General features: G+C 41.6%; 1 protein-coding gene across 4 annotated transcripts in view; it reads right to left on the reverse strand.

Moving 5' to 3' along the window:
• Nucleotides 1-8,182, reverse strand: part of actn1 (actinin, alpha 1) — a 58,262-nt gene extending 50,080 nt beyond the window's left edge. For 3 of the 4 annotated variants that reach the window (XM_067614415.1, XM_067614411.1, XM_067614414.1), the window contains exon 1: nucleotides 7,745-8,182. In XM_067614415.1, the coding sequence (XP_067470516.1) occupies nucleotides 7,745-7,852 (108 nt within the window). In that variant the 5' untranslated portion in view covers nucleotides 7,853-8,182. The remainder of the gene's footprint in view (nucleotides 1-7,744) is intronic. The other variant, XM_067614412.1, reaches the window with a different exon arrangement.
• Between the last annotated feature and the right edge of the window lie 4,988 nt (nucleotides 8,183-13,170).

Raw genomic sequence — 13,170 nt, forward strand, 5'->3', positions numbered from 1 at the left:
CCCCCCCCCCCCGGAGCTCCACCTACACAGCTACTGAATGGAAAGGTGTGCCTGCTGCCTGCTTTTACCACGGTATCTGTTTACTCAAAGCTGCGTTCGCTTACGTGAGACGCACCGCAGCTGCTCCTGTGAGCGGGCTTAGAGCTCATGCGCTCACATGTTCGAGGCCTCCCCGAGTACAGTGCAGTACGAACCCCCCTGGGCTTCAAAGAGAGGCTTCGCAGCGAGCACATGCACTTGAGAATGCATGTGGTTTGATTAATAGCATTAGCGGAGGAAAGACCTGACTACATCCTTCCCATGTGGTGCGGGGAAAATTCCTTGGAAACATGCAGACGGATCGCCTATAAACCCCCTCTGGGTCGTATGCTATTGAAGACATGTGACCGTAAGTACGTAGTGGTTCCAGACGTGGCCGAGCATTGAGCAGGTTTTTAGCTGTGCACTCTTTGCTCAACAGGAAATGCACCTTGACCCTAAATCCCATGGTGGATGTGGAATCCAAAAAGCTCTCCGTCTGGGATCTCAAATCTGCCACTGAGCTCCAAATATAACTTTAACTCCAGTCTGTGCAGGATGAATCTTCAGTCATGAAACCTCAAATGATGCAAAACAGTCAAACATAACCAAGTAACTCAGTCATTAACATTCATTGCACAATTGGCCTTAAAAATGTTTTAATGACCTATAACCAAGAGCCTGGAGTTGATTTCTGTATGAGTTTCTAAATTTGGAGCACAAGCCTGAGAAAATAAGCTATGCAAGAATTTGCATCAGGGCCCTGGCATTTGGGAGCTGTTCAGATAAGAGCCTGGTAATTGCTCACATTTGACTTTTCAAACAGTGAATTCTAAAAAACCCAGATGTAGTGTATAGCCTGATGAGGAAGAATTAGCTTTCACCTTCCTGAAACAAATAAAGGAGAAACTATTCAGGGACTAGAACTGCATATCTTTAGCATGGAAATGTTTTCCAGAGCAAGAGAGGATCAGAGGTTTTACTGCCTTTCAGTTGCGATGGGCTTTCTCAAGAAGTGGTGATTCAGCTGTTAGACAAAAATGAAAAATGAATGAAAAAAGAAAGAAAATGACAAACACAAATAAGTGATGTATTTCACCAATATCCAAAGATAGCAGCAATGAAAAGTTCTGTTATGTATCATAAACTTTCTGCACTTGATGATGCAACTGTTTTGGAAAACCCAAAAAGCAACCTACACACATTTTAGGAAACAAGACCTAATGACAAGATAGAATTGTATTACCAATTATTGGTGAGTCTGGGTTTGTGTCTGTGGCTTTTAAGTTTTTACTATTTGATCACTTTTACATAACCAACAATGTTAAAACATTATTTTATTTTCTAAAGATCAAATTAGCTTGTTAAACCCGCAATAATGATTTGTTTGGCCACTTGGGGGCAGCAGAAACAAGCTTTGAACACAATACTGACATATTTTTTTCAGTTGACATGATGAATTTCTTAGCAAACAGTTGACTATTTACACACCCAGCAGACATGCAGTTACATTAGCATTCATTTGGAGTCGTGTTTGGAGACGTGGCGGATGTAAGCCCAATATTCAATCTCCTTTTAGCTCTATTTTTGGTCTCCACCACCTCTAGAAAAAAAGATCTGTCTCTTTAGCTGCAAGTTGCTATCTTTGTCTGTCTGCCGTTTAGTGCTGAGCAGGTAGCGTACTGAGGGATTTTAGAGCGTTGAGATCAGCTGTCTGCTGCGGCCAAAAACGACACTATACCCGCAGTAAAAGTGAACCAAAAAAGTTCCCCTCAATAAAGCTGAGGGGAACTGCAGAGTTCTCTGTGGGTTTGTCACTTCGCCTGACATGAAGTCATATGATCCCTTTTATTTTCGACATGTGTGGGTAGTTCAATAAACGCTCTAAAGGATCAAGGCTTTGTGAGCTGTCCCATTGACTTTTCTTGAGTAAACAGTGCCACCAGTTCTCCAACTAGAGCCACAATGCACCACACAGGGGGGAACAATACCCCTCCCTGAGACGTAGAGTCGGGTTATGTAAGAGTCATTAGACACAGGTCAGTATCTTTTGACACACTATACATCAGCCAGGAGCTTCAGGCTATTAAGAGTAGATTTCCTCCTGACTGAAAGCTTCACATTAGCGGCAGATAACAAGATGTTTCGGTTAATTATGAAACGTGCTCGATCAAACCCCAACAGAGTTTCGCAATATCGATTTACAGCCAGAGAGAAAGAGCAGAAGAGAGGTAGGATGAAGAGACAAGTAGGTAGAAAAGAGAGCTTGTTGGTGGCGGCTCACACCTTCAAATCCCAACTGGGAAAACCGGGGCAACAGAAATAAGGTAAAAGCACTCTTGTGAACTAAACTTCTGTTTTAAGTCTATAACAGACAATCTGCCTCATCGAAGGAGAACTTCTGGTCTAAGAAAAGTTGGACTCCACCCTTTAATTGTACCCTGGGGGTGAGCCGGGAGCACGCACATAAAACTTCCTGTGATAGGGCATGTGGATGCTCCTGGTCCCTCTCAGCTGGGGTGTCAGCCTGTGACCCCATCAATCAGAACAAACGAGACAGGGCTCTGACAGCGTGACCAGGGCGGGATAATTGGTTCAGCGGGAAGCTCCTGTTGGGATTTATAGTCCGGCTGTGTTCACCACGACAGCGAGCAGATGCAGGATTATCAAAACTCGAGAGTCCTCAAGTCTTTTATTAAGATATCTGTTGCTGGAATCTTCAATTTTCTGACATCTTACTCTTTCAGAGAGAGCGGCAGCCGCCCTGACAGATGACTAAGTGACTGAGGAACACTGAACCGTCTCCTGCCGGGAAACAGACAGTTGCTCATTTCCCTGCAGCACCTTTGATTCAGACAGAGATGGAGGGCTGTTTCATCTCCTCATGTTTCAACAGTGTTTGAAATAAAGCTTATTCACTTTCTTGCTGAGAGGTAGATGACAGATTTGGTACCGCTCTCACACCTGTCTGTTATATATGAAACTGGAGCCAGGAGATTGTTAGCTTAGCATAGCATTGAGACTGGAAACAGCTAACTTGGAGCTGTCCAAACATAACAAATTCCACATATCAGCACCTCTTACCCTCATTAATTAACACTCTGTATATTGTTTGTTTAATCCAAAGTGTGAAAATGACAAGTAGCAGTTTTATGATGGGTTATGTGCAGGACTATTTCTTGATTTCCCTTTAGAGCATTAGAGGTGTTGGTGTGTGGATTTTGTTACATTTGGTAAGCCTTTGAAGCTGTTTCCTCTTGTTTACAGTTTTTATGCTAAGCTAAGCTAATCAACCCCTGGCTGTAGCTTCATATTTAACACAGTTATGAGAGTGGTATTGATCTTCTCATCTAACTTTAAGCAAGAAAGTGGATAAACATATTTCCCAAAGTGTCAGTTTATGACTTTAATGTGAGGAAGTGTGAGCTCATTTTTCAAGGGCACCTCAGCATTAGTCTTTATTCTGTGTTGACACTTTCTGACGGAATCTGAACGAATGACCTGCAGATGACTACACTACGTCTTTCATAGAATCATACAGAATTTAATTTAAGTGTCTCAAAATATCATGCAGGAGCTATGTACGTGCTTGATTGCATGTGAGTTTAATCAAGTGCAGTTCTGGGTGACATTAGTTTACAGAGTCCAAGCTGCAGGATGAAAAACATCACATGACAGCCAGACAGTTTATTGAATATGGTGGTGATGGGGGGGGCGAGAGGAGGGTGACACACTCTCTAGCACGCTCATGTTTTATGTAGTGAAAAGAACCAACATTTCAGCACATAACGCCTTCATCAGGGTGGAGAGCGGAGCCGCCTGTCACACACACACAGAGAGAGAGAGAGAGAGAGAGAGAGAAAAGAGGGGAATTCACTCTTGTCATTCCCTGCTTTGTCATCGCCGGGTTTGTGACGCTCTTCTTCTTTTGTTTAAAACAGGGCTGCGAAAGGTGCATCATGGGAACAGAGGAATCTGATGACAGGAAGCATTTTGTGAGGTGGCCAGATTACCCATCCTATTATGCAATCTAGCAAACCGTTGCAGTTGTGGGAAAACAAACAAACAAACAAAAAAACAACAACACAAAACTCTTTTTAGGTTTCCTTACATGAACTGAAAGATCCCTGTGTTGAGTCCTGAACCTAGAAACTGTCAGATATTGTATTTTAAAAATTCTTGGGCATAAAGAACAAAAGCAGGCTTGTTTTTGTAGACATAGTAAGTGTTGTTTTGTCCAGCGGCGGTGAAATGTCAGTTACTTTAGATGTGGGTCAGGATGCTCAGTTTGGACGCCTGCTGCCAGCAACAGCCCCGCCCAGGGACTGCTGATTAGCCAAAGTGGGAAGTGTAAAGTGGTGACATGTCTGATGACTTGATTCGCTTAGTGAACACTTCCTGCATATCTGTCACACAAAAAGACAAGTTCCTGCATGGCCCCGTTGGCCTGCGGGGTGAATTAATTGAGTCATGCATCACGATTCGAAGAAATGTATTGACCAACACGCTGCTGCTGCTGCCCGTCAGCCTCAACGCCCAGAACTTGATTACTCTCCAAAGAGGAAACATCCATAAACTCATTGAGCAGGTTATATGAAATAACACAATAGATATTATATAATTCATCTTTTTTCTTCACTTAGTATATCAGAGAATGACATGCATCTTTAAAAAAAAAAAAAGGATTATGATCCACATCTGCCAGGACTCAGAATCAGTCTAGACTCATCAATTTGAGGCTCACAGTCACCAAATGAGACAAATGAGTGAACAAATCACGGAATGAGTCGATCTTATCTGTGACTTGGCTTGTACAGTCTGAGCAGGGGAATGTGGGTGTGGGTTGGGAGCGGTTTGGAAATACAGAGGTTGGGGTGTGGGAGATGGGAAATGGGAGGCGGGAGGTTTTACAGGCAGGCCTAATCGAAGGTACTTCTGCTTATATCCATATAAGGACAAACCTGGACAAATTAGCCACGACAGTCGACACCTGAACTCCACCTTCCGGCTATGAAAGCAACAGACGAAACTGTTACAGAATGATTATTAGACGAGGTGTGGATGTTTGTTTGTTTGTGAAACAGAGTGATAAATAGTGTCATATGTTATACAGGTGAAAATATGTGAGAGTTTGCAACTTCAAGTAACCTCTGGCATCAGTTACCTGGGACACCTGGGTCTGCAAAGACATTAAGATTCCAAGATAAGAGGATACCAGCGCCTTTATACCCAGGGGTCAGGTTAAGACTTGCATCGGACTCAAAATATTTTAAGCACTCTCTGACATGCTGGGTTCATGTGCGTCAAAGTGAATTGCAAAACAGTGAGTTCTGGTCCTCACCTGAGCAATAAATGTTTTGTTTTTTTTTTCTTTTCATTATTTAAGTCTAGTTTACCGTCACAGTTTGTGACTCAGAGTAGGATTATGTTGACAGTAAATTGTTTGCTAGTTTCCAATTTTGACTCTCTGACAAACAAATGAATGGTCTTCAGGCTCTAGGGGAAGTGCAGCAGAACACAGAGGGAGGCACAGCTGGGAAATTTCCAGCACTGGACAATTTTAAGCTACTATTTCATGCGTATGTCTTCTGTCTGCAATCTGTTTGCAACTATAATAATAAAAACAGACAAATCCCAACTGTTAATGGGCCCTGTCTGTGGCTCATTTTTAAATACTCGTGTCCTGTTTAAATTAACCAACCGACATGTTGAAAGCTCAGGCAGCTCGTCCTACATGTAGGTTGATTCATTTACACACTAAACAGCTCATAACGTCTATAAAAATAACGTTTTTTTCTCAATGGGGAAAGAATCTACAAACATGAAAGGCTTTTAGGTTATCTGCTCATCAGTAGCAAAGCTGATTGTTGAAGCCTGGAGGGAATTTGGGTAGTGTGTGTCTTTGTGTGTGTACACAAAAGTTAACTATGCTCCCCCTGAGGCCGAGGACAGAGGTGCATGCCTGCCAGGGGGGCTGCTGCTGCTGCTGTCACCTATCTCTCTCTCTCTCTCTCTCTCTCTCTCACTCTCTCTCTCTCTCTCTGTAATTGTCTGTGGATCTAGTCAGATCTCATCACAACCAGCTATCACTGTTCTCTGCGGAGAGGAACAGATGAATAAAACATTCCTGCTCTCCGTAGGATGATTGGATCAATGAGGGTCATGCAGGCGCAGAAATATGCAGGTCATCATGGGAGAATATTTCACCATGATGGACTCATTTGGGTCTTTGAACCAAACTGTCAGGTACTGCTTCCTTCGGGCCTGTTCAAACTCTCTCTTTATTGCAAGAATAGTTTTTATATTGTGGACTAAAGAAGCAGCAGCAGCAGCAGCACCAGATGATGTCGTCTGATGTCAGTGAAAAGTCCAGTCTGCTTATTCACACCTGACATCAGCCTTGCATACCTTTCCTTCACTTCCCTTAAATCGGTCTCGCCCGGTAGCAGCCCGCCGATGACATAATCCAGGAAACTAGAAGCCGGAGAGCTTCGCAGTGCAAGAAAGAAACTGGGGAAAAAGTTTTTCCAACGGCAGCGAGAGGGGCCGATTATTACCATTTTTGGGCACGCTTGCTCCCATGCAAGCCCAGCCCAAACCGCAGCGCTTACTCAGATTCCACAGCGCTTTTTCTTCCCCCTTTTTCAAAGCGGAGGAAAAAAGTATGAAGAGTAAGGGAAAAAAAAAAAGTAGCACCCCTTCACTGAAAATCGACCATTCATACTCTGCCTGGAAAAAAAGAGCAGCAGTTGTGAGAGGCGTTTAGAAAACTCTGAGCTTGTTAGGACAATACATGGATGTCTTACAGCTCTTTATAATAAAGATGACCCGGTACGTCTATTCATCATACGTGGAAAACAGACTGAATTAAAGAAGTTAGGTATTAATAAATATATGGGGAACTTCCACATTGTGATCAGCCGACAGAAAACAGCCACCAGAACAAATACAAATCTATTTATTTGCCTCAAAAAGTCAGTATTGTGCTTTTCTAACGCGCAGAATCCGCGCGTAAATGCGGCTAATTAAGAGGACGCTAAGTGTGTTATGGTGGGTCTCCCTCCTCTTGTCTCTCTCTCTCTCTCTCTCACACACACACACACACACGCACACACACATACACACACACACACGCACACACACACACCATCCCCCGGGTTGTTAAGCATGGCCTAATCCACGTCGCATCATAAACCAGATGACAGGAGGGGCCAGTCACACACCATATGCAGTCAAGCGCATGGCTGACATCTGTTGCGCTGGAAAGGTGGGCGTCCTGTCCAGTTTTAATTATTTTTTTTACCCCCCCCCCCTTCTCTCTCCTCACTGGGGTGGGCCTCCTGTAATTCGCTGGTACAGGAAATTTCATAACGCTTTAGTGCTTTAGAACAGGATATGTGCAAGTGTCTGTGTGGGAAAAGTTTTGAAGCAGAATGATAAAAAGTAGCTGAAGTCGCAGAAAGGCCCACAGGTGACGACCACTGAGTTAATGAGCCTGTTAATTGAACTAAACAGCCACCAGTACGTGTTTGGTGGTTGTTGGCTGATAAATCATCAAAGTAGTCAAGCACACGTAGCCTATTAGAAATCCTCATTCCTGTGATAATAATAATAATTATAACTAGTATTATTATTATAATTATAATAATCAGCTGTATTATTATTATTATGATCACGAGCAACACATCCGCACCTTCACGGGGGTGTAAGGAAGTCAGTGTCTCACCTTTCTCTGCTGCTTCTCCCATGCAGGATCCAAGAGGAGATCCCGATCCCAGTCGTCTTCTTGTTGCATGTAATCATTCTGTTCATCGTACTGATCCATATTATACATGTATTTATAAAGCTTTATATATATAGACGGCGGCTTCTCTCTTACGTCCCCCGGTCCTCGGCGAGGTGATGTTACAGCAGTATATCACACACTGTATAGCTCAGCCTACTCTCCTCCACGCATTCACGACGGTGTGTGGATGAAATTAACGGTCCACCCCCGGCTTCCCTCTCTCTCTCTCTCTCTCTCTCTCTCTTTCTCTCTCTCTCTCTCTCTAACTCTCTTTCCCCCCTCCAACTCTGCCTCTTTTTTCTTCCTCTATCTGCTCTATTTTTCCCCCAGCAGGAGCTCTCTCAACAGCGTACAGGCAGGCAGTAGGCAGGTCTAGTATCGAGGAGCGACAGACGCAAAAAACTTTGCTTCTAATTGACTGGGTAACGACCGAGAATTCTGATTGGACGCCTCGGGGACACAGCGCCCGCCTCCTTCAAGCTGATTGGCTGGCTCGACTGTCCGTGCGGAGGCATTATATCCAAGGTTGACTGCATAGGTTGATCCAACCATCTGACTGGGAGGATACTTCAAAACAAGTGTAACGCATTACTGAACACGATGTAACTGCAGGGTGAAAAAAAACTCTAAAACTGGGAACTTTTAGAGAACTACAAAGCCCTTTTATTTAAGTTTTTTAGTTGTGGTGGAAGAAGTATTATGTAGTACTACTTAAAAGTAGCAATACTACAATAAAAATGTACTCTGTTACAAGTACAAGTCCTGTAACTGTGGTGGAGAAAGTACAATTTTGAGGTATACTTGTACTTTACTTGAGTATTTCCGTTTTACGCCACTTTTTACTTGTATTCCACTACATTAGAGAGTTAAATTTTGTACTTTTTTTACTTCACTATACATGTTTTACAGCTGTAGGCTAATTACTTTGCAGATGAGGATTTTACATACAAACCATATGATCTAAAACACAATGTACTGTATAGGTAGGATATAAAGTAGACAAAATTGGCTTTACCATGACCTGTTGCAACATTCGAGTGCTGCTCTCACAGTGATGCATCAGCAATAATAATTAATTCACATAACATATACACTGACAAGGAACAGCAGAGATAATACTGTACTTGGAGAGAGGATCTGAACACTTTGTCCACCACTGAGTACATAACTATCATTAGTAGTATATACTCTTAGTACATACATACTTAAAAGTAGACAATAATCACAAACTACGAATATCATATTTGATTTGTTGTACATAATCTAGGTGGATTCCAGGTTTATAAAGATAACTAAATTGAAAAGTAACAAGGCTAACTGAATATGTTCGATAAATGTAAAATGTAATGGCACAGAACTACAAATAGCATATGAATGTAAATTCTGAAGAAAATTGTACTTAAGTACAGTAATTAAGTAAATGTACTTTCCACTATATTGTCTAATTTCTTACATACTCCTAACTGCTAGTTCAATACTTCATTACATATGAAGTCCTGCATTCAAAATGTTACTTATGTAAAAGTGCAGATTACCAGAAATTACTCAAAAGTAAATACATTATTATGTAGTCAGAACTGTGAAGGGCCTATTAGAATATTATTATTGATGAATAACATGTGAGCAGCATTTTAATGTTGTATGTGATAGGTGGAGTAAAACATTTTCCCTAAAATGTGGAATACAAGTAAATTAGAGTAAAACTGAAATACTCAAATTAAGCACTAGTGCCTCAGAAATGTATTTAAATACAGTACTCGAGTAAATAGCAGTAGCCTATAGTTACTTTCCAAAAAAGGTGTCTAGAAGTGATGTCATAGTTTGGTAAAATTTGGTGAATTCATGTTTAAATTACTGGAAAACATGAAAATGGGTTTAACTCAACTTAACATTGGTGTATTTTCTGTTCTGCTGCACATATTCATCAGTAAATAATCAGAATTACAGCACCTGTCAAGACTTTCAGCTTCAAAGCGACACAGTTATCTCAGATAATATGTTGTACTGCAAAGGGAATAACGTGACAACTTGTTTCAGCGCCATATCCCATTTGTTTTGGGAATTAGACAAGCATTCTTTAATACAGAAAGCCTACTGTACACCACTGCGCGTTACAGTACGTTACTGCACCGCGCCTGCGCACAACAGATCATTCAAAAGAAAAGGTGAGTCACAACGCAGCTCCTGTAAACATCTGAAGCGATGGCCAGGTCTGTCTGCCTTGTAAGGTAAACCAACCCTCTCTCTTTTCTTCCCCTCTCTCTCTCTCTCTCTCTGTCTGTCTGTCTCTGTCACACACACACACACACACACACACACACACACACACACACACACACACACACGCACACACAGCAGGGAAGATATGCCGACACTGGATAGCCCCGACAGTCAGAAGAAAGTGGAGCGCTCTTCCATATATGGACAAACTTCCAAGGGTGAATGTTTGGGAAAGTGATGTCACGGACAGGGAGCAGACTGCCAGCTCACTGCCTGGTCCCTGGTTAAGGAAGCAGGCTGCGGTTCCTGTGCAGAGGTGCAGGCAGTAAAGGCAGCAGCATTCAGTCCGGTGGTGACGACAGAAAGTCAATGATAGAGCTGCAGCTTGTTGGGTGTGGAGCCTCGGAGTGTGCCAAAGAGATAATTAGACTCTTTTCCATTACTTCATTAAGTCAATTAAATAATTGATGCGTTTGAAAAACAAAGATTGTGCTATTCCGGAAAACTTCTGGCCAAAATGTTCATTATTATTAGGCTATGTTCATTATCTGTGCCAAGTAATTACTTTTATTTCATTATTCTGTCTTCAAATAATAGAATATCTAATTAATTCATATTGGATTAGTAATATAAATTTGAGCTATATTTGTACAGCCATGTGGCTCTGTGAGGCTGAACTTATGTGGCCTATGACAGTGTGAACATGCTGATGTTAAGCAGGTATATGTCATTTTTTGTCATCATTTCCATAATAAACATAACTTTAAACTTCCTTTGTATAATATGTTATAATATATATTTTGAATGTAAAGACCCTAAAATTGAATCTTATTATTAATGTAATGATTATAATGGGTACTTTTTTTATTCACAAATTTCATTCCCCCCCCTCCCCAAAAAATTGCAATATTTCCTCTTTTCCTTCATGATTTCATCATATTTTATGCACTAAAATCTAAAATCTGGTCAAAATTTAAAAAAGAGTATATGTACAATTATTTTAAATTACCTGTTTGGAAACATATAATTCAATTTGCCTTTATATTAATGTACTTATTTATTTATTTATTGTCTTGGTCCTTCTATTCTGTATTTCCTGTCACAAGACTTGCTTATAATTTCAATTTACAATGTCTAACATTTGGACTGAGATAAAATGGAATCTGTTATGATAAATAAAACTATTTAACTAGCACCAAACACAAGGTACAACTGCTTCTGCGGGTATTTAGTCACAAACCAAAGTCTTCGACAAATAAAAAAATTTGACCTGATGGTGGCGCTGGAGGGAAATGTCAGAGGATCACCGTATTTATTACAATTCATCCTGAGGAAGACATGAATGCGTGTACCAAATCCATACAACAGTAAATTGAGAAATTTCACTTCAAACACAAATGTGAACCTCATGGTGGCACTTCAGGAAACGTCAAGAGCTAAACCAAAGTTAGCAGGGTTCTTCCTCTGGGGATCATGAACGTCTGTACAAAATTTCATGGCAATCCACCGACCAGTTGTTGAGATACAGTTTGTCAGACTGGACCAAAGCAGTGGATCAACTTACTGACACAGAGCTACACTTCTAGCACATCTGAAAAGCTTTTAAATGTTCCTTTTTTTGTGTTTCATTTGCTACACTAAAAACTAAAAGCGGTCCAACCCACAGAGAAGCGACAGGCGCTGATGAGAGAGGCTCTTCCTCTCACGACTGCAAATGATGGCTTATTAAACGCATCAATTAACTCATTCTAAGTAACCACTGAAATGTGTATAATTATTCTGATGGCACACTCCAGACTCCACAGTTTGGTTTGGACATACTGGAGAAATTTCATCCGCTCCAGCTACTTGACGTCAACATGATACTATTCAGCAGAATCCCAGAATATCTCCTGAAGAGTCAGTGGTACAAAGGAGCTCGTGCCTGCTTTCTGAGGCACAGGTCATGTGAAGAGATGGTGCGTTTGGCTCTGTCTGGTCTCTGGCACGTTCCCAAGGTATTCCAGTCATGTCGGGAGGGGAATTCTTAAATAGCTGCCCTTGCTGTTAAGGCTAAGCCATGTATGGGATACTGCAGAACAAGCACGATAATCCCATTGAGTTGTACATGTGTTTGGGTTTGTGGTCAAACAACATGAGCCTAAAACCATCTGTGACCGAAAGGACTATAGAAGCAACCCAGCAGAGGATAAAACACACAACTAAAAGAGAGAGTTTTGCTCTTTTGCAACATAATGAAGCAGTGGGTGGAGGCTGATTTCTGCTGGAAGCTTAAGGGTCAAACACAGGATCTGACTTAAGAAACTGAAAAGGTTTTCACGTCCCCTCCCATACGATTGTGGTGCATCTGACTAAACCCATGCTCGCTCCACTGGAAGTCCTCAAAGGCTGTGGTTGTACTCAACCTCCCACTTATGAATGTGACCTATAAGGGAGGGTGTTCTGCGAAAGAGCATGCGTAACCGGTTAACTTTCCCTGGATAAATAAAGATTAAAAAAAGTCCATTGTAAGTTCACTAATGAGTGCCGTTCCAGCCAAAGAGTAACTGTAAAAGATATGAGACTTTATTCTTTAAAGGATTTCATAAATATTCAACTCTTCAAATCATTTTGATTGATGTCACAGCTGTAAAACTGCTGTTGTTAGCCGTTAAAAACAAGCTGACTGTGTTATGCTCCTCTGCATCTGCAGCCTGTAATTAATCATTAAGCCATATGCGACCCAGCCGGCACACTCAAAATGTAAACAACCCTAAAGTATATGATATCACTATTTGAATACTCATCCCAGGGGGAGCATGGGGGTTAAATGAAGGGTGTCTACTTCCTGGAGATAAGTGACGGCCACACTGAGAAGTTCTACAAACAACTTGATAACCCTCGACTGCATTTCTGTCTGCCTTCATATTACTACTTCACCATCAGCCCGTGATACTGTACCATGTGTTTTTTGTGTGTGTGTGTGTGTGTGATTTTTTCTAACAACCACTGGTATGCCCTCTGGTAGTCTGCTTTTGTCTGGCAAGGAGAATGAAGAATAGTTCAGGCTGTAAGACAAGAGACAACTGGCATCGCGGTTTCCTCAGACAGCAATGACATCATGTGTTTCATAGACAATCATTACACTGTTGGGGAATCTGAGGGGA

Source organism: Thunnus thynnus, chromosome 16 (assembly GCF_963924715.1).
Source record: "Thunnus thynnus chromosome 16, fThuThy2.1, whole genome shotgun sequence".
Lineage (NCBI taxonomy): Eukaryota > Metazoa > Chordata > Actinopteri > Scombriformes > Scombridae > Thunnus > Thunnus thynnus.